Genomic DNA, 25,824 nt, shown 5'->3' on the forward strand with positions numbered 1-25,824 from the left:
TACTTTCCCAAGTTACACCTTAGTACTAACTGCAGATCGAGGAGTAGAGTTGAAGCAGATAAGGGGGACATTGCAGCCCTGGATGGGGCCTGTGAGGCTCCTGGGCTGAACGACAACTGAGCCAGGGGACAGCTATCCGATGAGACTGGAAAAGGAGTGGAGTCCCAGACAATGCAGGGCCTTTGTTTCCTCTTTATCTTCTTTAAAAAAAGATCTATTTATTTTTATTGAAAAGTCACATATACGGAGAGGAAGAGACCTTCATCTTCTGTCCATCGATTCACTCACTCCCCAAGTGACCACAATGGCCAGAACTGAGCCAATCCAAAGCCAGGAGCTTCTTCTGGATCTCCCACATGGGTGCAGGATCCCAAGGATTTGGGCTTTTAGTAGGGAGCTGCTTCCCAGTGCTTTTATTTATTTATTTATTTATTTATTTTTGATCATGTTCACATAGTTGGTAAGTGTGAGAAGGATGAAGGATTGGGGGAAAGTGGGTGAGACCACTGTTTCCAAATTGTCTTTTCCTTCTTCCTATATCTGAGGGAAGAAGGGAAATAAAAGAGAAGCCACACCAGCCTCCCAACTGTCTCAATACCCTGGGATGGGGAACAGGCACCCAATATTAACCCAGAGTCCCCGGCGGGGAGCATGTTCTAGGGCTCTGCTTCAGCGGTTTTGATAGCTCTGACATACTGTCAATCTCAGCAATCCAAGGATGAGGAAATCCTTCCAGTCACCGTTGCCTGACATAGTTAACCTTAGAGTCTCCATACACCCAGATATTCGCTGCCAGCACTTGGTGGGGATTGTTGTCCAATTGGTTCTGCCCTCCTGAGAGAGAGATCTTTTACCCATTAATATTCTCTCCAGATGGCAACAGTGACCAGAGAAGTGTCAGACCAGAACCAACAACCCACTATTCTGGGTCTCCCACAATGGTAGAGCTCCAGTTATTTGGGTTCCCCGCCACCCCTGCCATTTAAAGCCTCCCAAAATGCCATTATCAAGATGCTGGATTTGAATGGAAGCCAGGACTCAAAATCAAGCATTACACCCCAGAAGGAATGTAGGCCTGCCAATAGGTGGCTTAACCATTGTGTCACAGCGCCTATCCCGTAACTGAGTTTTAAACTGAAGGAAAGAGCTCACCATCAAAAGGCTGCTGGATTTTAGAAAGTAACAAAAGCAAAATAATTATAATAGTATTAGAAAAGTATTAGATACCCAGCCAAGAGTAATTGCTGAAGCTCCTGTTATAGATTGTCACTTGTCTTTGCTAAAAAGAAGTGATCCATAATTACCACCCACTTAGTCATTTCAATAGCTTGGTGGCTATGGGGATTTATTTAATATGTCAAACAGATTTATTGAAGTATAACTCACACACAGTAAAATGTATTCCTTTAAATATATAACCAACCCTGTGAGCATTGAAAAATGCATACAGTCAAGTCACTTCCATTGCAGGATATACCATTTTCAACCTACAGAAAAAATTTCCTCCTTGATAACAGCCAATCCCTATCTCCTGCCCCAGCTCCTGCCAGCTGCAGCTCTATTTTCTGGGCCAATGTTGTGACACAGAAGATTGAGCCACTGGTTTGGGTAACAGCTTTACTTAGCAGGGTTTCTTTTGAAATCCTGACTGCTTCACTTCAGTCAAATTTGCTAACATGTCTGGGAAAGCAGTGAATGATGGCTTGAGTGCTTCTGCGCCACTGCAGGCGAATCCCAGAGTCCTTGCTCCTGAGTTTGACCCATCGAGTCCAGACACTTACAGGCATTTGTGGAGTGAGCAAGCAGATGAAAGGTCTGTTGCTCGGTTTCTCCTTGTCTCTCTATCTCTTCACCTTTAGAATATATAAATAAACCTTCTTTTAAATTAAGCTTTATACCTTGTTCTTACAGTCTTGTCTTTTCCATGAAGACTTGTAGATGGAATGCATTTGAATTCTTTAATCTAGCATAATTACATTTGAAATTGATATTTTTTTAAAGATTTTTTAATTTTTATCACAAAGTCAGATATACAGAGAGGAAGCTCTTCTGTCCGATGATTCACTCCCCAACTGACCGCCATGGCCGGGGCTGTGCCGATCTGAAGCCAGGAGCCTGGAACTTCCGCCAGGTCTCCCACACAAGTGCAGAGTCCCAAGGCTTTGAGCCATCCTCAACTGCTTTCCCAGGCTACAAGCAGAGCTGCCGGGATGGGAAGTGGAGCTGCCGGAATTAGAACCTGCACCCATATGGGATCCTGGCAATTTCAAGGCGAGGACTTTAACTGTTAGGCCACCGCTCCAGACCCTGAAATTGCTATATTTTAAAATTTGTTTCTTTATATTAGTTTTGAGTATTGTGTAAATGTAACTTTTCATTCACAAATTGAAGAATTGTTGATTATTTTGTTTGGTGATTACAAATAAAGATGAATAAACCATTACATAATTTTGTGTGTGAATGTTAAACTTTTACTTCTATGGAGAAAATACCTAGGAAATCATTACATTTTTGCTTTTCAAACAATTCAGTTTCAGTGATAATGATGATGAAGTTCCCTCTGTACTTACAAAGAAAAAGATAAGCTAAAATAATATGGATATGGACCCTGCACAGTAGCCTAGCAGCTAAAAAGTCCTTGCCTTGCACGTTCCAGGATCTCAGATGTGAGAGATTTTCAGATCTAAAATCAACTGAGCAAAGATATCATTTTGTCCCTGGCAGAAACACTGTGCTCCCAGAATAAACCTTTAAATCCTACGGGGTCAGTGTTATGGTGCAGTGGGTTAGGATGCTGCCAGCAATGCTAGCATGCCGTACAGGTGTCAGTAGAACCTACAGATACTCCACTTCGAATCCAGCTCCACGCTAAGGAGCCTGGAAAAGCAAAAGATGATCCAAGTAGGTCCTTGCATTCCACGTGGAGCCCTGGCTGGAGCTCGAGACTCCTGGCTTAAGCCTGGCCCAGCCCCAGTACTTGTAACCAACTGGGAACTGAACCAGCAGACAGAAGATCCTGCTCTGTCTCTCCTCTATGATGGCTGCTTTTCAAACAAATTAACATTTGTTACATTATGTGACTACATTAACGGGGAACATTTTGAGGATCTATAACGACACTGATATCTCAATTAGCATCATAACCTCTGACAGGAAAAATGAAGCCTGGTTCTAACGAGAACCTGCTGTCTAACAGGGAGAAGAAATGAAATGTAAAATTCAAAATGCATACAGGACTACAGGCTCAGGTGTTTTCTGTAAAGAACGAGAGTAAGAGAACGGCAAGAGCAGTCTTTTTTAGGATCATTGCAAGAGACTGGTGTGTAAGCCTAAGGAATGAGGAATCAGAAGAGAGAAGTGGAAAGTTGCTATTCCTGTTGGAAATAAGAGGTTCTGACATTGCCCGGGATCAGCTGATTCACAGTAAGCAGAGAGGCTGAAGCAACGGGTAAAACAGAGCAATGAGTGAAACTAGATCTAGCCGGGCCCTACAGAGATTCTTAGTGTGCAAAATGAGTAAGACATGAGGCAATGGAATTGTACATTTTGCCAAATATTTGGTCATGACCTGTGTTTGAATTATACAATAATATTAAACATTTATTTGTATGTCTAGATATAAAGAATATGTTATAGCTATGAAAGAAAAACATTGCTTCTTTTCTAACCGTTTTGTTGTTGTTGTTGTTCTCTAACCTTAAGAATGAAATCACATTGGATCTATAATATTTGTGTATGACTTTTTAAATGAAGCCGGATTGACTAAGAATCAAGGACTGTTGATGGGGGATTTATATTATTTTTCTACATATTTCAATTCCTCCCCCCATCCCCGCACTTTAGCTTTGAGAGACAAAAAAGGAAAGCAAATACTTAAACTATTTTGTGATGAATGTTATGAATGTATTATAATAATAAAATGCGCTACTCCGTAGAAACCTTGTCCTAGCTTTAAGGTGTAAGGTTTGGCTCTGCCCGGTTAGGTTTTCTTATCAATGTCCCACTCCGAGCAGCAGGGGAAACCCTGGAAGTAGGTGGGACACTTTGTCATCTGGGTGTCTCTCGGCTGTCCGGTTTCTGGGGTGGAAGGGTTGAGTTGGGATTCCAACCATTTTAGGCACTTATCTCTAAAACCATCCAGTCAAATCCTGTTCTAACCAACTCCTAGACCTCAGAGGACCTGTCCCAGCAGTCTTCCATGGTCCCACCCTGAAGAATCTGATCCAACAACACTGGGCAGAGCCTTGCACTTTAAGTTCTCTTTATTTTCAAAAAAAAATTAAAGATTTATTTATTTTTCTTTTTAAAAATTTTTTTCTTCATTGGGAAGTTAGATTTACAGAGGAGAGACAGATCTGCCTTTCATTTTTCACTTCCTAAGAGGCTGCGACGGCCAAAGCTGAGCGGGAGTCCGGAGCCTCTTCCGGATCTCTCTGTGGGTGTAAAGTTATCAAGGTGTGGGATATTCTACACTGCCTACCCAGGACACAAGCAGGGAACAGGATGGAAAGTGGAGAAGCTGGGACTTGAACTGGTGACCATATGGGATCCCTGTACATGTGCGGAGAGGATTTAGCAGCTAAGCTATCACACTGGCCTTATGTTTGAATTTTTTTTAAGATTTATTTTATTTTTATTGGCAAGTCAGATATAGAGAGGAGAGACAGAGAGGAAGATCTTCCATCTGTTGATTCATTCCCTAAGCAGACAGAGCTGAGCCTGTGCTTGCAAGACTTTGGCTGCTAGGCTACCGCACTGGGCCCTTGCATTTTTAAAGATTTATTTTTTTAATTGTTGGAAAGTCAGTTTATATGTATTATTATAATATACATTATTACATTATTATATATATAATATAGTATAGATTATATGTATCATATATAATATATAATATAATATATAAACAATATACTATAATATTTATATTATACATTTATATTTATTATATATGTTATATGTAAATAACATATATAATATATAAATTATAAATATATGATATATAAATTATATATATTATATTATAGATTTAATTTTTATTGCAAAGTCAGATATACAGAGAGCAGGAGAGACAGAGAGAAAGATTTTCAGTCCGATGATTCACTCCCCAACTGACTGCAACGGCTGGTGCTGTGCCAGTCCGAAGCCAGGATCCAGGAACTTCTTCCAGGTCGCCCACACAGCTGCAGGGTCCCAAAGCCTTGGGCCATCCTGCACAGCTTTCCCAGACGACAAGCAGGGAGCTGGATGGGAAGTGGGGTCGCTGGGATTAGAAACAGCGCCCATGTGGGATTCCGGCAAGTTCAAGGCAAGGACTTTAGCTGCTAGGCTATGCCGCCGGGTCCTTGAGATTTTTTAAAAGATTTATTTATTTATTGTTGGAAGGTCAGTTTTACAGACAAAAGAAGAGACCAAGAGGAAGCTCTTTCATCTGCTCCTTTACTCCAAAAGTGACCGCACTAGCCCAGAGCAGAGCCAATCCAAAGCCAGGAACCAGGAGCTTCTTCCGGGTTTTCCACGTTTGTACAGGTCCCAAGGCTTTGGTTTATCCTTACTGCTTTCCAAGCTACAAGCAGGGAACTGGATGGGAAACGGAGCAGCTGGGACTTGAACCGGTGCCCAGATGGGATCCTGGCGAATGGAAGGCAAGGACTTTAGCCACTGGACTACCGTGCACCGTGCTCTGATGCGTTTAAGGTAAGACTTTAGCTAGTGAGCAATTATACTGCCATTTCCCCACCCCCTTATTATTAATTTTTAAAAGATTTTTTAAAAAGATTTATTTTTATTGCAAAGCCAGATATACAGAGAGGAGGAGAGAGACAGAGTAGAAGATCTTCCGTCCGATTGTTCATTCCCCAAGCGGCCGCAATGGCTGGAGTTGAGCCATTCCGAAGCCAGGAGCCAGGAGCTTCTTTCTTGGTCTTCCACACTGGTGCAGGGTCCCCAGGCTTTGGGTCATCCTCGATTGCTTTCCCAGGCCACAGGCAGGGAGCTGGATGGGAAACAGGACTGCTGGGGTTAGAACCGGCGCCCATACTGGATCCAGGAGCCTTCCAAGGTAAGGACCTTAACCCCTATGCTTCTGCGCCAGGCTCCTATTTTTTAAAGATTTACTTGTTTTTTCTAAGGTCATACTTACAGAGACAAGGCATGACGGAGAGAAAGTTTTTCTATTCAGTGGTTCATTTCCCGGGTGGCTGCAATGACTGGTGTTGAGCTGATCCGAAGCCAGGATCCAGGAACTTCTACTGGGTCCCCCATATGAGTGTCAGGTCCCAAGGCTTTGGGCCATCCTCAACTGTTTTCCCCTGCCAAAATCAGGGAGCTAAAAGGGAAGAGGAACAGCCATGTTATGAAACGGCACCCATATGAGATCCCAGGTGATGCAAAATGAGGACTGTAGCCTCTATGATCCCAAACCGGGGGCCCAGAAAACCAGATGTACACAGAAGACAGAGAGACAGAAAGATCTTCCACCCACTGATTTACTCCCCAGATGCCCACAACAGCTGGAGATAAGCTGATCCAATGCCAGGAGCCAAAAGCTTCGTCTGGGTCTCCCAAGTCAGTGTGGGGTGCCAAAACTGGCCAGTCCTGCACCGCCTTCCCAGAGCATAAACAGGGACCTGCATCACCAGTGGAAACCCAAACCTGTGTCCCTGTGGTATCCTAGTGCTTTACACAGTGAGGACTTAGCCATTGCATCACCGCTCTGCTCTCACAATTTAAAATTTTACATATAAAACATTAAGCTCAATAAAATGAAGCTGGACTTTGCAACTGTACTTTGAATATATTACACTAATAAATTTACCAGGGTTTCTTTGTCCTCAGAAAAAGGGGCTAAATATTTTTCCTACAGGCAGAGAAAACCACACAGGGCACTGATCTCAAGGTTCTCACATTCTCTTTATCGCCAATTTGTAAAACTGTGGCTCCCTATGTCCTATGAAAACTGAACCCAACCATCCCTCAATAACATTGCTGAATTTTGTATTGAGAATTGGATCTCTAAATTACACAGTCTGTCTCCACAATTAAGATACTGGATTTCCCAGTATGGGACACAGCAGTGGAAATTACCTAGTTACAAAATATCTCCCTGAATCTTGTGAATCTTTGAAAAAATTCGCTCTTTGACCCATTGTTGTAGTCTTTCAGCAGCACTGTTTTAGAACTGTGCTAAAATGCTGTTTGGAGTTTCCCAGTTAAAGTTTTCCGTCAAGTATCACATTACAGAAATAAAGACAAGAATCTGATTTCTTAAAAAGGATTTGGAGACTTGGTGATTAAAGTATACCTTCACTGGGAACGTTCAGGTTATACGACTGATCATATCTGAGTCAGATAATGAGGGAGGAGAAACAGAGGAGTAAGGAAAACAGAGCTAGTCTGGGTAACAGGAAGTCAAAGGATACATTTGCTTATAAAAGGAGAAATCAGAAACCCTGCGGGTTAAAGAAGTAAACTGCTGATGTCCTTAACATTGCCTGCCGTCATTACTTTCTCCTGGGCGATCTGAAAATGTTTGACTCAAGTTACCAAAGCGGCCAGGTGGTAAGTTTTGGTCTAATTTTAACTTTGTCCCAGCGTCGGTTTTCAGAGCCTTTCTAGAGCTCGTTTGCTTTTTGCCACAAACCCTGACTTCTGGATGTGGGGAACCTCCGTCTGGATAACCTGCTCTTGGCAACTGGATTCTTAACTTTTCTTTGCCACGTGATTGAATGTCTGTGTCTGGGTGACGGTAAAGCGTAAAGTTTCTTGTTTCTAGTCCAAAGAAAGATTTATTTTAGGGAGGACGAAGAAGTGCTGTGGTTGGAAAAGGTGGAAACGAAAAATAAATGGAGGGATAGGAGGGAAATAAAGTGAAAATGGATAATTCAGGTGAAGGCAAAAATAAAGTGACCTAATTCCGTTCTTTTCTTCGGGAATAACAAAGAAAACCACTCCAGTGCCCTTAGTGCTAGATAGGTTTACAACCTAGGCATGGGCAGTCTGGGCAGGGTGAGAAGTTAAAGATGTGAGAATGTATTTACAAAGCCCACCTCACCAAGCTGCGGTCGGGGGCAGCTGAGCTGGCCAACCTTAGGTGTGCGACTGTGGAAGAATTATGTAGCTACTTTTCTCCAAAGTAAAGCAATATTCTAAAATCTTGTCACTGCTTCTTTTTGAAGCAGGTCCCAGTGACTGTGTTTTGGGGGGGAGTGCCTTGAAGAAGTCCTATACAAATGCAAAAGCCACTACGGGCTAGCTGGGAGAGTCACAGCCTTGCCGAGCCATTGTGTAGATTTAAATCTGGGGAGGAGGAGGGGTGTGGTGTCTGATTTGGAAGTGTTAACCTCGGCCTGGCCTGGAAAAGCTAAACTCGGTTTTACTAGCACATGTTACTCTACGGCATTGTTCATTTAATTTTTGAGACTTGACTTTCTCAGTTGTAACACAGGCAAACAAATCGCAATTACCATGAGGATTAAATCCGAGAAACAGAAAAGACAGGAGCAGTGTCTTGGATATTGCAGAGAAACAGTCCTGGTTGCTTCTTACCTGCCTGTATACTTCATTAGGTAACAGAGAGTGCTTGCTCTGGGCTGCATTAGTTACAGCAAATGCAACAAAGAATCAAACAGGTTCTCCCCTCAAGGCTTCAGAGCTGGAAAGGCAGGCGGGGCTCAGACCACGGGAATTTGCAGGTTACACAAGCAAATTCCGGGCTATTTTTTGCATTTTGTCTTTAACCTGGAAAGCAGTGAGGAGCCATTGAGGAATTTTCAGTGGCAGGAGAGCAGCCTGATCACCAAGCCTGAGCTTGGGATAACCGATTACTGCTTGTCCCTGTGACATTTGACAATAGCTGGAATCTTGGGAGAAAAGGCAGAAACACATTCCTTACAGATTTATGAGATAAAGTGGAAGTATTCAGTATTTACTTGATTGGGAGAAGAAGGGAGGGGAGTAATTGCCTCAAGTCCTACCCTTGTATTTTCTCTTTTCCTTATCACCCTTTGTAAATGGGCTTATTGCCCCATCATTGTTTTCCCTCTAGCAGAGGGTGTGTCAATCAATAATCAGCCTCACAAGGAGTTACAGTAACTTTTTTCCACTAGTGGACATAGTTCAAAAGGTTCCTGGAGGGGAACCACAAAGACAAAATTATTTGTTTGCAAAAAAAAAAGAGAAGAAGAAACACAGGCAGTTTTCTTATAATACACATTTTTATAACTGTGTGTGGGGTTTTTTTTTTAACCAAACCATCTTTTTTGCATTGCATTTTTCCCCCAACCTTTGAAAAGTGGTCTCACAGTGATTTTAGTTTCTCATTACATATTAGTGCCTTGACAGTGAGTGTAGTTGCATGGCATGAAATGGAAATTGGTGATTCTTTGCAGGAATACCTTAATGAGGACGATGAGCAAAAAGTGATTTTAACGTTGGTTCCCGTTGATGCTGAATGTAAAGAAGAACATCCGGAGGAATCAAATGTTTCTTCAACTGCAGATATTGAACCTGCAGATTTGAATTCGACGAACACCGTGCAAAACAACCAAGGTGAGAGCAGGGATTGCTCCGGTAGCGACACCCTCGGGTCTGGGAGTATCAGGAATACAGTTCTTCTTCCTGTCCTCGAATTACACAGCAACCACATTGTTTCACACCTGAGTACTTGTGCTAAGAGATTTCTTCTTTGCTGAGACCCACGTTCTGCATTTAAGCACAAAACAGGAATGTAGAATCCTGTGGGCAGACCATACTGTTAATGTGTCAGAAACATGAATTTAGAATCACAATCCATAAAGATCAATTTCCCCTTTTAAAATGGGATTAACACAAATGTCTATCTTCGGCCCAGTGTGATGGCTCAGTGGCTATATCCTTGACTTGTACGCGCCAGGATCCCATGTGGGCACTGCTTCATGTCTTGGCTGTTCCACTTTCCATTCAGCCTGGGAAAAAGCAGTCGAGGACAGCAGAAAGCCTGCACTCAGGTGGGAGACCCTGAAGAAGCTCCTGGCTTCTGGTTTCAAATCAGCTCAGGTCTGGCCATTGTGGCCACTTGGGAACCAGCAGATGAAAGATCTTTCTGTTTCTCTTCTCTGTAAATCTGCCTTTCTAACAAAAATAAATAAATCCTAAAAAATTGAATTAGAAAAAATGATCTAGTAGCCCTTAAAATCATGAAGTTTTGCATTTGTTCGCAGTATTTTATATAAGCATATGAAATGCATATTTCTGGAATGATTTTATTTTTGGTGACTAATAATGAGAACTCCATGACTACGTAGATAATAATTAGAGCCAGCCCAAGCGAGGTGACTTGGGGTGCTGTAGAGAAGAAAGCAGGATCACAAGTGAGCTGCTTTTGGGCCAGAGTTGGGGTAGTTCTCTCATTAGTGTAGCAAGAACTGACTGGTCCAAAATGTAGATATTTGGGAGTAAAATTAACTATAACATTCTTTCCAGGTGGTTCCTTTGGGCCAAAGAAAACAACAGACTAGTGCGTATAATGTAAAAGATATGGAATTTAGCATACAAGTGTATGTTTAAATCCTAGACCTCTCATGTCTAATAGCTGTGGTCTTGGGCAAGTCCTTTAATTCCTAAATGAGTTATCACATGTATAAGAAAAAAATGGCTATGGGAATGTGGGCAATATAAAAAAAAATCTTTGTCAAACTGAAGAATCTGATAAATATTACATCATTACTGAATTTGTTCCATTCTTTCTTAGTTCACCTTTCACAAACAAATGAACAAACCGATGCACGTTCAAAACCTCAGTACAAAACCCAGGTTCTTCCCCTGCCAGCCGTTTTGCCCCCAATTACTGATGTGTCTCGAAACACTTTGAGGAAATGGTGCCAGGCACTTCGTTTGAGTACAGATGGCCAGGTGAGCACACTGGTGGGAATCTTTTCTGCTTGGATTCAGTATGGGAATTTGTCAACTTCTAACTTTTGTTTTGCTCTTTAATTTCCACAGAAGATAGAAGTGTATCTGAGGCTCCAGAGACATGCGTATCCCGACCAAAAGCACGTGAGTGATGCATTGTTGTAGCAGGACAGAGGTGGCTTCGCACTGTAATGGTCTGCTCTGCCACCACTTTCATCTATGTTGGACTGGAAGGTAGAATTTCTTAATAACCAGGAGGGACAACTTTCTGAGCAGGGACAACTGATTTTTGTTTGTTTGTTTTTGAATTAGTTCTGTGCATCATGAAGTGTTTCCTATTCTTAGCCTGTACTCACTAGATGGCTGTAGTAACTCCCCCCTCCACTTTCTCACAGCCTCCACAATTTTTTTTTTTAAAGATAGGTTTTCAATTTTTTCACTGGAAAGGCAGATTTTCAGAGAGACAGAGAAATATCTTCCATCCTCTGGTTCACTCCCCAAATGGCCGCACTGGCCAGTGTGGAGCCAATCTGAAGCCAGGAGCTTCTCCGTGTCTCCCACATGGTGCAGGTTCCCAAGTCCTTGGGCCATCCTTGACTGCTTTCCCAGGCCACAAGCAGGGAGCTGGGTGAGAAATAGAGTAGCCAGGATATAAACCGACTCCCATATGGGATCCCAGTGGATGCAAAGCAAGGATTTAGCTACTAGGCTATTGTGCTGGGGCCTTCCTCCACATTTTGAACATCAGGTATCTTCCAGTTGACAACCTGTGTTCTAAAAGAACCAATATCCCTAAGCCACATTGATATATGTGGGTATGTCAGTGTAAGCAATGGTAAAAGCAGTACAAAGTTCCTGTTGGTAACATCAGGTGTGCTGAATATTGATCGTGAATTTAATTTGTAGGATGTTCCTGGGACACCACGAGAAGCCAAATTGAAGGCATGTTCGAAGAAATATAGAGCAAAGAGCATTGGAACACAGCCCAAGGAAAGCTTTGCTATGAACAAGGGAGAGGAAGAAAGTAACATAGTTGAAGTGCTGACGTCAGCCCGGGAGGCCATGTTGGCATCTTGGGCCAGAATTGCTGCTAGAGCCAGTCAGCCCAAGGCTCTGAATTTCTGTGACATTCCTACCTCAGTGGTACCCTTTTTGCAGGAAGCCTCTGGTAAGATCAACCTTAAAGTGTGTGTACTTTTGCAGAGGTTAATTTTTGTCATAAATTCAATGCTGAGAGATGGCAGAAAGGGATAGAATTAATCGAATTATATGTAGATCAGTAATTGAATTCAAGTAGAATGTGTCTCTTTGAGTTATGTTTGGATGGGATTTTAAGCCAGTTGCTAGAATGGCGATCTTTTTCTCATTGCTAAATAGGATTTTATTTTATTTTTTTAAAGATTTATTTATTCTTTGCTACAATGTCAGATATACAGAGAGGAGGAGAGACAGAGAGGAAGATCTTCCCTCCGATGATTCACTCCCCAAGTAAGCGCAACGGCCAGTGCTGTGCCGATCTGAAGCCAGGATCCAGGAACTTCTTCCGGGTATCCCACACGGGTGCCAGGATCCCAAAGCTTTGGGCCATCCTCAACTGCTTTCCCAGGCCACAAGCAGGGAGCTGGATGGGAAGTGGAGCTGCCGGGATTAGAACCGGCGCCCATATGGGATCCTGGCGTGTTCAAGGCGAGGACTTAAACCTCTAGGCCATGCCGCTGGACCCTAAATAGGATTTTAAAAATGGAAGGAAGATATAATAATGTGGCTGATTATAGACTGAGGTCTGTTTTCTCCTTAATACGTTGTGAGATAATGAATGAGAAGAAAAGCATTGATTCAAATCATTGTTTTACTGTTTCCAATGTATGTGACATTGATGTGTTACTTATTATAAGTCCTGGCATCCTGGTCTATTAAAAAGAGTACAACTACTTGTCTCAAAGAATGACATAAATGATTGACTTATATGAGACACTTGGCACAATGAAAGCAAATGATGAAAAGGTTCTGGACCTTTGGTCGCTAAGAAATCTTGAGATTGATGCAATGCCATCGTTCTCTCTCTCTCTCTCTCTTTTTTTTTAAATATTTATTTATTGTTATTTAAAAGGGCAGAGTCACAGAGAGAAATAGAGAGATCTTCTATCTACTGATTCAACTTCTTAGCTCAACAGGTGGAGCTGGGCCATTCAGAAGCAGGAACTAGGAGCTCCCAGTTCTCCTATGTGTGTGCAGGGGCCAGGACTTGGACCATTGCCAGCTGCTTTCTGAGGCACTTAGTAAGGAGCTGGATTGGAAGGAGGGCATCCAGGAATCAAATTAGCACCTCTATGGGATCCTAGTTCACAGGCAGAGGCTTAGCCGTTTATGCTAAGCCACTGGCCCGTATTTCTGACTCTTGCTCCTACTTGGCCATTTCTTAATTTCATTTCCAGCAAATCCTATCTCAGGCCAGTACAAAATCACTCTTTCTGTCCTGAATTTTCTTTAAAAATTTACTTTATCTTTTTAAATTGGAAAGTCAGGTTTACTGAAAGGAGGAGAGACAGAGCGAAAGATCTTCCATCCCCTGGTTCACTGCCCAAGTGGCTGCAATGGCTGGAGCTGAGCCAATCCAAAGCCAGGAGCTTCTTCCAAGTCTCCCACATGGGTACAGGGTCCCAAAGTTTTGGGCCATCCTCTACTGTTTTCCCAGGATACAAGCATGGAATTAGAAGGGAATTGGAGCAGCCAGGAATAAAACTGGTGCCCATATAGGATCCCAATGCGAGGATTTAGCCACTAAGTCACCATGCTGAGCCCATGACTTGAATTCGTCTCCCCAACCACAGAAATGTCTTGTTTTTTCCTTTATGTGTGTGTTTATTTGAAAGGGGGAGTCACAGAGAGAGAAGGAAAGGTGGAGATTTTTCATTTGCTTATTCATTCTCCAAATAGCTCTTGTGAGTGGAACTGGGCCAGATCAAAGACAAGATCCAGCTTCTTTTGTGTCCGTCTCATGGGTTACATGTTTCATGGGCTTGGGAGATCTTCCACTGCTTTCCCTGGCAGATCAGCAGGATCTGGATTGAAAGTGGAGCAGCGGGACTCCAAGCAGGTCCCATATAGGATGGTGGCACTGCAGAAAGCTTGGCCTGTTGTGCAAGAACTTTTAGAACTAATTCCCTCCAAAGTTTTCTAAAGTCAAAGCCAACTTTAATGGTAGAGTGTTCTTTTCTTCCAGATGCATTTATTTGAAAGGCAGGGTTACACAGAGAAGAGAGAGATGGAAGTATTCCATCCATTAAATTGCTCTCCAAATGTCCCTAATAGCTGGAGTTTCCATGTCAAAGCCAGGAGCCTAGAGCCTTCACACCTGCGCATGGCAGTAAGGCCCTAGTACTTGGAACATCGCTGCTTTTCTAAGTGCGTTAGCAGTATTGGATCAGAGCTGTGGCATCTCATTTTCCTTCTCTTTTCTGTTTCTTTCTTTCTCTCTTCTCTTACTGCCTCCCTTTTTATCCTGATAAAGTTTATTTAAAAGATGAGGCAATCATGGGCACGCTTAGCCTGTATATAGGGATAAAGTGGTCAGGGTGGGGGAAGGTGGAAGAAAGATTTCTACTTGTGTCTGGGGAAAGAGAGCACCCCTCGCCATTTTCTGGCAACATCTGTAATGAAACAGTATCATCCTATAAGGGCTTACCCTTTTGTGTTTCTGTTCATTGGGTAGGCATCTGCTGTGGCTAAGGAGTGTATCCAACTGCTATAGCTCTTACTCTGAACATGTAGTCTCTCTTCCTTTTATACTCTAGGTTGTGTACACTGGTTATCTATAGATAAGGGAGCCCACCATGATTGCCCCTTCTGATTTCAAACTCGTGGTATTTGTACCATTTCCCATTCCTTTGCTTTCTCCCTTTCCCTTCTCTTCCCTTGTTTTCTTGAAAATACTCATTTCTCTAATTGGTTTTGTTCCTTTAAAAAAAAAAAAAAGGTGTATTTATTTGAGAGGGTGAGAGAGACCAAACTCTGTCATCTTATGGTTTGTTCCTTAAATGTGTTTGATTTTCAGGGCTGAGCCATGCTCACGTCAGGAACCAGCCACTGATTTCAGGTCTCCTACGTGGGTGGCAGGGACCCAAGTACTTGACTAATGTTGGGATACAGACTGGGTGGGCGCTGGAATCAATGGTGGGACCGAGACTGGACCCAGGCACTCTGTTATGGCATGGGGTGTTCTAATACCTAGCCGCCTGGCCAGGTACTTGCCTCTTCCTTTAAATAAAAACTGGCCTGTTTTCACCAGTTGAGGCAATACATTGTAGTTGTTAGGTAAATGGTCTATAATTCAGAATTCTTGTTCCTTTGTCTTGGCATGGGTAAGGTTTATATATATTTTAACATCTAATTTCATTTATTTGAAAAGCAATTTTAACATTTATTTTATTTATTTGAAAGACAATGACAGAGGAAGAAACAGATTTTCCATCTGCTGATTCAGTCCCAAGGGGCCACAAAAGCTGGGGTGAGCCAGCGCAGACAGGATCCAGAAACTCCATCTTTGTCTCGCACATAGGTTATTGGATGCCTAGGCACTCGGACCATCAATTTCTGTTCTCTCAGATGAGTTAGCAGGAAGCTGGGTTGGAAGTGAAGTAGCCGGGACTCCAAACAACACTCCAATAGGAGATGTAGAGCTTCCCCTAGTGTGCCATAGCACTGCTCACAGCTCCGGATTTGGGGGAAAGTTATATTTAACACTGCAAGCTATTGCTGTCAGAAAAGCCACTGGGAGATAAATATTAAAAATATTCTTACAAATACATGTATTAATTTATTTCAATCAGTTGGTACAATTCTAGTATTCCAGAAAAGGTAGATACCATTATCTTCTGTGCTATCCCATTTGTGAACTTTGCACGCTTCCTTGAATTTTCATTTCTGAGGCATTTCTTTTGATCTACACGTGAACAGAATGTGAGCAAATTTAAGAGTGCATTGCAAAGAGGTTGTATTGATGTACGGTGTTTTTGAAAATGGTTTTTCACTTTTTGAGGATTTGATTTCTTTATTTGAAAAATAACTCTTGAGCCCTCCTAACGCAGGATTTTACGTACAACCGGAACAAAGCAGTAGGAACACCAGTTGTAATTTTTTTCCCTTGCAAGTAGTGCACATCTCGGGTTTCTTTCGCAGCTTCATGAAAGCTGAAGAAAATGATAGTGAAGTGTAATTCCAACATTGATTTGAATGACAATTGTGCCGTGTACAATTGCTCCCTCATTCTGCTTGTGCATTTGTGTTGAAATTTTGCGTAAGATACTTCTTCATAGATACATTGGATGAAAAGTAATATTTGTTGTATTGATTCCCCAAAATGCAGCCAGCAAATAGAATGTCCTGTTTATAACTGAATAGCATGTGATTTAGCATCTAAGTTTTACAATCCTAGAGTTATATCCTGTCTTTAATGGTGAGTGTATACTTGACCTTGGGCAAATTTGTTTCTTTCTTTCTTGTTTATTTTACTTGCAAGAACAATAAAGAGAAAGAAATTTCCATTTGTTAGTTGACACACCGCAAAAGCCAGGACTGGGCCAGACCAGAATAAGGAACCTAGAACTTGTTCTGAGTTCCCCACATGGGTGGCAGGTGCCCATTTACTTGATAATCCACTGCTTTTCCAGATGCATTAATAGGAGATCTAAGGCAGAGCAGCTGGGGGCAGAGGACTGCTGTTCCCATACAAGATGCCACCATCACAAGCTGTGATTTCTATTTGAAGGATTTACCGTTTGCTGGTTCATTCATCAAATGCCCACAATAACCGGGGTTGGACCAGGCCAAAATCAGAAGCCTGGGTCTTCCAAATGAGTGACAGGGACTTCAGTGCCTGAACTATCACCCACTGCCTCCCATTGTGTGTGTAAGAAGGAATGTGGATTTGAAGCACAGTAGCTGGGACTTGAATCAGGCACAGCAATATAGGATCTAGGTCTCTAAAGTTATGACTTAACCACTGAGCTGCCCTTTTAGAAGCAATTGTGATCTCTGCTGTTGATATTTGCTTCTCTTTCCATCCTCAGGTTTCCGGTGGTGTGTGGTGCATGGCCGACTTCTCCCTGCAGATGTACCTGGCTGGGTTCGCCTGCAGTTCCATGCAGGTCAGGTCTGGGTGCCTGACACTCGCAAGAGAATGATAAGCCTCTTACTGTTACCAGCCTGCAATTTCCCAACTCCAGGAATAGAAGACAACATAATATGCCCTGACTGCACTAAGAGGTAATGCTGAAGTATTTTTAAAAAAAATGTATTTAGGGGCCCGGCGCGGTGGCGCAAGTGGTTAAAGGTCCTCGCCTTGCACGCCCGGGATCCCATATGGGCGCCGGTTCTAATCCCGGCAGCCCCGCTTCCCTTCCAGCTCCCTGCCTGTGGCCCGGGAAAGCAGTCGAGGACGGCCCAAAGCGTTGGGAACCTGCACCCGCGTGGGAGACCCGGAAGAGGCTCCTGGCTTCGGATCGGCATAGTATCGGCCCGTTGCGCTCACTTGGGGAGTGAACCAGAGGACGGAAGATCTTCCTCTCTGTCTCTCCTCTCTGTATATCCGCCTTTCCAATGAAAAAATAATAAAAATAAATCTTTAAAAAAAATGTATTTATTTGAAAGGCAGCATTAGAGAGAGAGAGAGATAGATCTTCCATTCGTAAGTTCACTCACCAAATGATTGCAGTGGCCAGGGTTGAGTCAGTTCAAAGCTGGGAGCCAGGATTCCCATGGTGGTGTCCTATGCGGGTGGCGGGGCCCAAGCACTTGGCCTGTTTCCTGCTGTTTTATCAGGTATTAACACAGAGCTGAGTTGCAAGTGAAACATCTGATATACTGGCACTCGTGGGGGATCCTGGCATGGCAGGTCTTCCTCACAATTCAGTATTGTTCTTTTTTTTTTTTTTTAAGATTTGTTTTTATATTGCAAAGTCAGATATACAGAGAAAAGGAGAGACAGAGAGGAAGATTTTCTGTCTGTTGATTCACTTTTCAAGTGCCCACAACCCTCAGAACTGAGCCAATCTGAAGCCAGGAGCTTCTTCCAGGTCTCCTACATGGGTGCTAGGTCCCAAGGCTTTGGACCATCCTCTGCTGCTTTCCCAGACGACAAGCAGGGAGCAGGATGGGGAGTGGGGCCACTGATATTAAAACCGGCACCCATATGGGATCCTGGCTCGTGCAAGGCGAGGACTTCAGCTGCTAGGGTACTATACTGGCACCAAGATTTTTACATTTTTATTAGAAAGACAGATACACAGTGAGAAGGAGATACAGGGAGATCTTCCATCCATGGGTTCACTCCCAAAGTGACCACAAAGACCAGAGCTAAGCTGTTTTGAAGCCAGGAGGTTCTTCCAGGTCCCTCACACGGGTGCAATATCCCAAGGCTTTGGAATGTCTTCCCCTGCTTTTCTAGGCCACAAGCAGCAACTTGATGGGAAGTGGAGCAGCTGGGATATGAACCGGCAGCCATATGGGATCCCAGCATGTGCAAGGCGAGGATTTAGCCACTAGACTATTGCGCTGGGCCCCATTTTGTTCTCATACTTGGCCTATAGTTAAGGTTAGGAACAGGGCACAGACAGACTTTACTAGTGGATGAGAGCTCAAATGAATGCAGCTGGTCTTTGGCAACCTGTGCAGAGGAACTGAAAGTCACACCCCCTTAGTAACTTGGTCTCAAGGAAAAACTCAAACATTGAGCTTTTTATTATTACATACTGGATATGTACCAGCAGATACAAAAATTAATGGGTGCTTGCATGCTTTGGGATCTCTATGGGCACCGGTTCGGTTCATGTCCTAGCTGCTCCCCATCCCATTCAGCTATACCTGAAGCGGTAGAGAATGGTCCAAAGCCTTGGGATCCTGCACCCGTTTGGGAGACCTGGAAGAGGTTCCTGGCTCCTGGCCTTGGATTGGCATAGCACCGGCTGTTGCGGTCGGTTGGGGAGTGAATCATCAGGCGGAAGATCTTCCTCTCTGTCTCTTCTCTGTATATCTGACTTTCCAATAAAAATAAATAAATCTCTAAAAAAAGGAGAAACTTCAAATGAGATTACATGTATCTTTTTTTATTGGAATGGCAGATTTATAGAGAAAATGAGAGAAAGATATTTCATCTACTGGTTCACTTCTCAAGTTGTAATGCATGGTGCTCAGCTGATGTGAAGCCAGGAGACAGGAGCCTCTTTTGGGTCTCCCACATGGGTGCAGGGTCCCAAGGCTTTGGGCTGTCCTCTACTTTCCCAAGCCACAAGCAGGGAGGCGTGTGGGAAGTGGAGCTGCTGGGACATGCGCTGGTGCCCATTTGGGATCCCAGTGCCTGCAAGGGGAGGATTTTGCTGCTGAGTCAATGTGTTGGCCCCAGAAGAGATTACGTGTACTGCGGAAGAGCTTATCAGTTGGAAAAGAATAATTGAAGTCTTTTTTGTGAAAATAGCATATACAAATATGAAGAAATAAAAGAATAGGATCCACTCAGAAACTACTAAGGTCACTATAATTAAAGCTTAGCATGAAAACGTTTTTGGTGAGGGAAGGAACAGTTCCTGAAGGGTTTTACAAATGTCATTTTACAGCCATATTTTGTTATCTTGATTTATTTTGTTCAAAAGGCATGGTGGGAGATACAGAGAGATCAAAAAAATCTTCAAACTGCTCAGACTGAACCAGGCTGAAGTCTGGAGCCTTGAACTTCATCTAGGTGTCCAACACAAGTGACAAGGGCCCTGCACTTGGATCATCTTCCACTACTCTCCTAGCTTCATTGACGAGGAGCTAGGTGTGAAGCAGGGCAGTCAAAACTGGAATTGGCACTCTGATGGAGTGCCCATGTTCAAGAGGCAGCTTCATTTGCAGTTCCACAACACAAGCCTTGCAGCCATTGTTGGCATTCAGATTTAAGGGAAGGATACACCAAATATGCACAAAAACATTACTTTTAAATATTATATGCTCTGTAAAACTCTCGATGTTCACCCATGAGCGTGAAATTTACCTTTACTGTTGGAATTGGGAAGTGATATGAGAGGGTGTATATGGGGAAGATGTATTTACTGGAAAGGCAGAGTCACGTAGAGGGAGAAAGAGAGGTAAGAGTGAGAGGGTTTCCACCCACTGGCTCACTCCCCAAATGCCTGCAACTGCTAGAGTATGATCCAAAGCCAGGAAGTCTGGGTCTTTGAAATTTAAAGTCAGAAAAACAGATCATGCATTCACTGGGTCACTTGTCAAATGCTCAGAAGCGCTAAGGGCCAAATGAAGTCAGGCCCTCACAGGGGTGGCGGGATCCAAGTAGCTGAGCCTGGATCTGCTGCCTCCTAGCGGATGCAAAGGCAGGAAGCTGGACGACAAGTGCGGTAGCTGAAGTGGCTTTGCTGTAAATACCACTCTTTTTTTTTTTAAGTGTATTAAAATTTTGCACTGGAGGGTAGATCGGTGGGTAAAGAAGAAGTTAACATAATATCTCAGGAATGGTATAATTATAGGAGCAAAGAATTTGGAGATGAATGAGACATTTTAGAGATATGGGAGAAAAAAGGACTGTAAATGCTACTTTTTAAAAAAAAATCACTGGTTTTATTGGAACAGCAGAGACTTTGGGGAGTGAAGCAGTAGGTTAAAGGTATCTATGACTGTCTCTCCCTGTGTTCTTTATTTTTAAAATAAATGAATAATTAAAGGAGCTGAAGGAGAGGTGGGAGTCACATTGATGCTTAGATTAGCAGTGTGGATTAGAGATCAACATTCTCATTGCCATATAGATTGTGAGTAGAGGAGGAAAAATTAGAACACATTTGGAAAGAATGCTGAAGAGAATCAACTTGCCAATCAGGAAAATAATAACGAAAAATTGGAGGTTGAGACATCACTGATTGAAGAGGAAATATGCAAAGGTGTAGACAAGGCAGTGCTTGACAGTGAGATGGCTGTGTAAAGTGATAACTCGGGGGAAGGAAGGCTGGATACAGCACGGCTGCTTGGCTCTAGGGTTCAGAGAGGTCGAAGGGACTGCTTGCTTTTTTATTTTTATTGGAAAGGAGAGACAGAGAAGATCTTCCTTCCGATGATTCACTCCCCAACTGATCACAACGGCTGGTGCTGTGCCGATCTGAAGCCAGGAGACTGGAGCTTCTTCCGGGTCTCCCACACAGGTGCAGGGTCCCAAGTCTTTGGCCCGTCCTCTACTGCTTTCCCAGGTCACAAGCAGGGAGCTGGATGGGAAGTGGAGCTGCTGGGACTAGAACCGGTGCCCATATAGGATCCTGGCAATTTCAGGGCAAGGACTTTAGCTGCTAAGCCATTCTGCCAGGCCCACAGGCTTTCTTTCTTTCCTTTTCTAAAGATTTTTTTTTTTTTCACTTGACAGTTACAGAGCAAGAGGAAAAGAGAGAGAGAGATCCTCTATTCGTTGGTTATTGCCCAAATTGCTGCAGTGGCCAGAGCTTAGCTGATCCAAATCTGGGAGCCGAGAGTTCGTTCTGAGTTTCCCACATGGGTATAAGATCCCAAAGACTTGGGCCATCCTTCAGTACTTTTCCTAGGCCATTATTAGGAGGCATGTGAATTAGAAGTGGGGCTTCTATGATTAGAATTGGCACCCATATGGGATGCCAGGGCTGCAGGTGGAGCATAAGCTTGCAACATCACAGCACTGGCCACACAGCTTTTTAAATTAAAAAAAAAAAAAAAAAGGTAGCTTGGAGTGCTTTTGTTACTTATCGGAATCTAATAACCCTGCAAAGCTGGGTTGCTCTTTTCATTTCAAAAGTCAGACCCTGTATCCCATATCAGAGTCCTGACATTGTTTTCCCATCCAGCTTGCTCTTAACGTCTGCTCTGGGAGGCGGTCGGTGAGGACCAAGAACTTGGATCCCCGCAATTCTTGTGGTAGATCCAGATGGAGTTCTGGGCTGTGCTCCTGGCAATTGTGGGCATTCTCTCTCCTCCTCTGGCTTTCAAATAAATAAGTAAATAACGATTTAAAAACTGCAAAAAATGGGGCCCAGTGTGGTGGCCTTAGCAGCTAAAGTTCTAGCCTTGAAAGCGACGTGATCCTATATGGGTGCTGGTTATAATCCCGGCAGCCCTGCTTCCCATCCAGCTCCCTGCGTGTGGTCTGGGAAAGCAGTCAAGGATGGCCCAAAGTCTTGGGATCCTGCATGCATGTGGGAGACCTAGAGGAGTTCCTGGCTCCTGGCTTTGGATCAGCTCAGCTCTGGCCATTGTAGCTGCCTTGGAAATGTATTATCGAACGGAAGATCTTCCTCTCAGTCTATCTTCCTCTCTATATCTGGCTTTGCAATAAAAATAAAATAAACCTTTAAAAAATGAAAATGATTTTAGAGAAATAAAAATCAAACAGAGAAATCTGGAGACTAGCATCCAGTGTCAGAATGTCAGTGAGTCTCAGTTGCTTTGCTTCCAAATGAGCTTCCTGTTCATGCATCCAGGAGGCCACAGAGGATGGTCCAAGTCCCTGGGTCTCTGCACTCATGTCGACAGAGATCTACCTTCATTCCTCAAATGCTTGTAACAGGTATAGCAGGGCAGGGCTGAATCCAGGAGCACAGGAGTCAGGTGAAGTCTCCCACTTGGGTGGTAGGGCCACTGCTCACTGCTCTCTGACAAGGTGCAAACAAGAGGGATTCATAGAATGGAAGGATAACTAGCTTACAAATATTGACTATTTCAAAATTGATAGGAGAGAGAAGTGTCGCTGTCCTGCGGCGATGGGCGACAGAGCCAGTAATAACACGCGTGGACTCTGACTAATGGTCATATAAGATAAAGGAGGAGGTACTGAGCTTATCAACAAAGCCCATCAACTGTTTATATGCCTTTGCAACTCTTTTGTTTTGTATATCCCACTCAGCTGTTCTCATACAAATGATATATCCATTTAGCTATTCGCATGGTACCCACTCATTTATTTTCATAAAAATATTTTCATACAAATATCAGTTGTAATCCTGTGCTTGCTGACCTTCCAGGGTCACAGTGTCCTTCTATAAAGAAGGACATTTTATGCTCTCAAAACAACAACAGCAACAAAATGACCCAGTAGGGACCAGCACGATGGCTCAACTGACTAATCCTGCAAGCACCATGATCCTATACAGGTGCTGGTTGGTGTACCAGCTGCACCAGTTCGCAACCAGCTTTCTCTTGGTGGCCTGGGAAATCAGTGGAGGATGACTAAGTCCTTGAAACTCTGCATCTGTGTGGGAGACCAGGAAGGCACTTCTGGCTCAGCTCGGATCAGTACCATTGTGGCCATTTGGAGAGTGAACCAGCAGTTAGAAGATCTCTCTGTCTCTCCTCTTTGTAAATCTGCCTTTCCAATAAAAGCAAATTAAAAAAAAAAAAAGAAAAGAAATGACCTATGTATAGAAATAATACACTGTACCCAAAAAAGACAGATATAATTACTATATGGTGATGAAAAAATGAAACATTTAATTTAATCCTAATGTTTTTTAAAAAAGGATTTATTTATTTATTTAAAAGAGAGAGAGAGAGCTTGCATTCTCTGGTTCACTCCCCAGATGATCACAACTGCAGAAGCTGATCTGATCAGAAGCCAGGGGCTTCTTCTGGGTACCTTATGTGGGTGGCAGAAGGCCGAACACTTGGACTATCTTCCACAGCCTTCCCAAGTGTCTTAGAAAAGCTAGGGTTGGAAGTGAGCAGCCAGAACTTGAGCCAGTATTCATGTGATATTCTGGTGCAAATGTGGGATACCAGCAGTTCAGGTGATCAGTTTAGCAGCTATGCCATGGTGCTGGTCCTAAACATTTACTGTAAAATGTAGTACTAGGGGAAATTGACTTGGGGGGGTATTGGATTTGTAGGGGGATGGGAGATCCTACAGGCTATGGAACTGCATCATAAAGCAACAATAAATACTGGATTAAAAAATGTAATAATAGGGACTGGTGCAATAGCCTTGTGGCTAAATTGTTGCCTTGCACATGCCAGAATCCCATATGGCTACCAGTTCATTCCCCGGCTGCTCCATTGTCCTTCCAGCTCCCTGCTTGTGGCCTGGAAAAATGGCCCAAAGACGTGAGACCCTGCACCAGTGTGGGTGACCCGAAAGAAGCTCCTGGCTCTTGGCTTCGGGTTGGCTCAGCTCTGGTGTTAGTGGCCACCTGGGAAGAACCAGCAGAAGGATTTTTCTGTTTTTCCTTCTCTCTGTAAATCTACCTTTCCAATAATAATAATAAAACTCTTTAAAAATAAATATAAAATATAACAATACTGTGCAGTTGAAATTGGCAGGTTGGGACACCACTGATAGCTTTTTTGAGAATAGATTGGGAGGGTCAGTGGAAACAAAAGGGTGGGGCCTGGCACGGTAGCCTAGTGGCTTGCACCTGCTGGTATCCCACATGGGGTTCTGATAGCTCTGCTACCAATTCAACTGCTTGCTTGTGGCCTGGGAAAGCAGTCAAGGACAGCCGAAATCCTTTGGAACCTGCATCCGCGTGGGAGACCTGGAAGAGGCTCCTGGTTCTTGGCTTTGGATTGGCTTAACTCTGGTTGTTTCGGTCAATTGAGTGAGTCAATGGATGGAAGATCTTCCTCTCTGTATCTCCTTCTCTCTGTATATATGATTTTCCAATAAAAATAAATAAACCTAAAAAAAAAAAACAAAACAGAAGGATGATTGCAGCAAGGTGACTGCAGTATGAGAAGCACTGCAGTCTGGACCGTTTGTGGCTGGAAGGAAGTTAAGGAAGCCATGACCGCAAAGAATGTCCTTTTTCTTTGTTCCCCTGCCTCCCTTTCTCATTTCTCTCATTTTCCTCCCGTCATTTTTGTTGTGCATCTAATTTGGGATACCAAATGTCTAAATAAAATGGGGGAAATCATGGCCGTGTGTGAATGGGGAAGAGCTGTGCCAAGGGAAACAAGAAGGAAGACATAATGACAGAGTGGAACCAATTGTAGGACACAGATATGAGCCCCAAGAACAAGTGAGCACCCTGGGCCTCTGTGTGCTACAGAAAGTTTTTAAACTCACTAGGCCCAGATTTTACAACAACTTAGGAGGAACCCCAGATTCAGATTTCTTATTTTGTAAGCATTTAACTTCTTTCCTTCTTTCCTTCCTTCTTGATTAATTTATTTATTAAAAAGAAGGCAGACTGGCAACGTTAGACCAAAAGTGAGAGTAAGAGAGAGCGTCTGCCATGCATTGGTTCACTCCCAGAATGACTGCAACGACCAGGGGTAGCCCAGGCTAGAGGCAGGAGTCTGAACTCCATTCAGATCTCCCAGATGGGCTTTGTGGCTCAAGTACCTGGACCATTTTTTCCGCCTTCTGGGCACATTAGCATACTCATTAGCATGCTGTGACATGGGGCTTTGGCGTTGTTGGCATGAGCAGACTCTGGCTCACTGCAGTGACAGCACCACTAGCATTTTCAATGATATGATGTGGAATGGTTTATCTCACTCTAGCAATATTTTTACAGTTGTTTTCTAACTTGTTTTCTAATTTGTCCCACAGGAATAAGAAATTGATGAGAAGATTGATGACAGTGGGGAAGAAGATTAAACGCACTGTAAGAAAACAGAATATGCTTATGCCACCCCAAAATATGCCACCTTAAGTAGTGTTCCAGTGTGATTTTTACCTTAGGGTACTTGAGAAGAAGGAGATACAAGGAAAGTTCCCTTGTTTACCACTATTAAAAAAAAAAAATCCACTTTTTTTTTACAATAAGTGGTATTTAAGTTAATGAAAGTCCTCCCTCAACCTCTACCAGGAAGGAGAAGTGGTGGAGTCATCTGGCATGCATCTCAGTAATTCTGACCATTCTCGATGTTTCCTGATGCTTTTTGTATAGGCTTATTAAAACTTTAGTCATGTTGAATTCTGCTTGGTTTGGTTCCAGA

The 25,824-nt window shown here is 43.2% G+C and overlaps 1 protein-coding gene across 1 annotated transcript; it reads left to right on the plus strand.

The window, feature by feature from the left end:
• The first annotated feature begins 1,676 nt into the window (after window positions 1-1,676).
• Window positions 1,677-25,538, plus strand: DPPA2 (developmental pluripotency associated 2). Its single transcript, XM_040980915.1, has 7 exons — window positions 1,677-1,813; window positions 9,329-9,546; window positions 10,727-10,887; window positions 10,978-11,031; window positions 11,794-12,055; window positions 16,956-17,151; window positions 25,436-25,538. The coding sequence occupies exons 1-7, from the start codon at window positions 1,677-1,679 to the stop codon at window positions 25,536-25,538; spliced, it is 1,131 nt and encodes a 376-aa protein (XP_040836849.1).
• The last annotated feature ends 286 nt before the right edge of the window (window positions 25,539-25,824 follow it).

Source organism: Ochotona curzoniae, unplaced genomic scaffold, assembly GCF_017591425.1.
Source record: "Ochotona curzoniae isolate NIBS_2020 unplaced genomic scaffold, NIBS_Ocur_1.0 contig_3498, whole genome shotgun sequence".
In the NCBI taxonomy this organism is placed as follows: Eukaryota; Metazoa; Chordata; class Mammalia; order Lagomorpha; family Ochotonidae; genus Ochotona; species Ochotona curzoniae.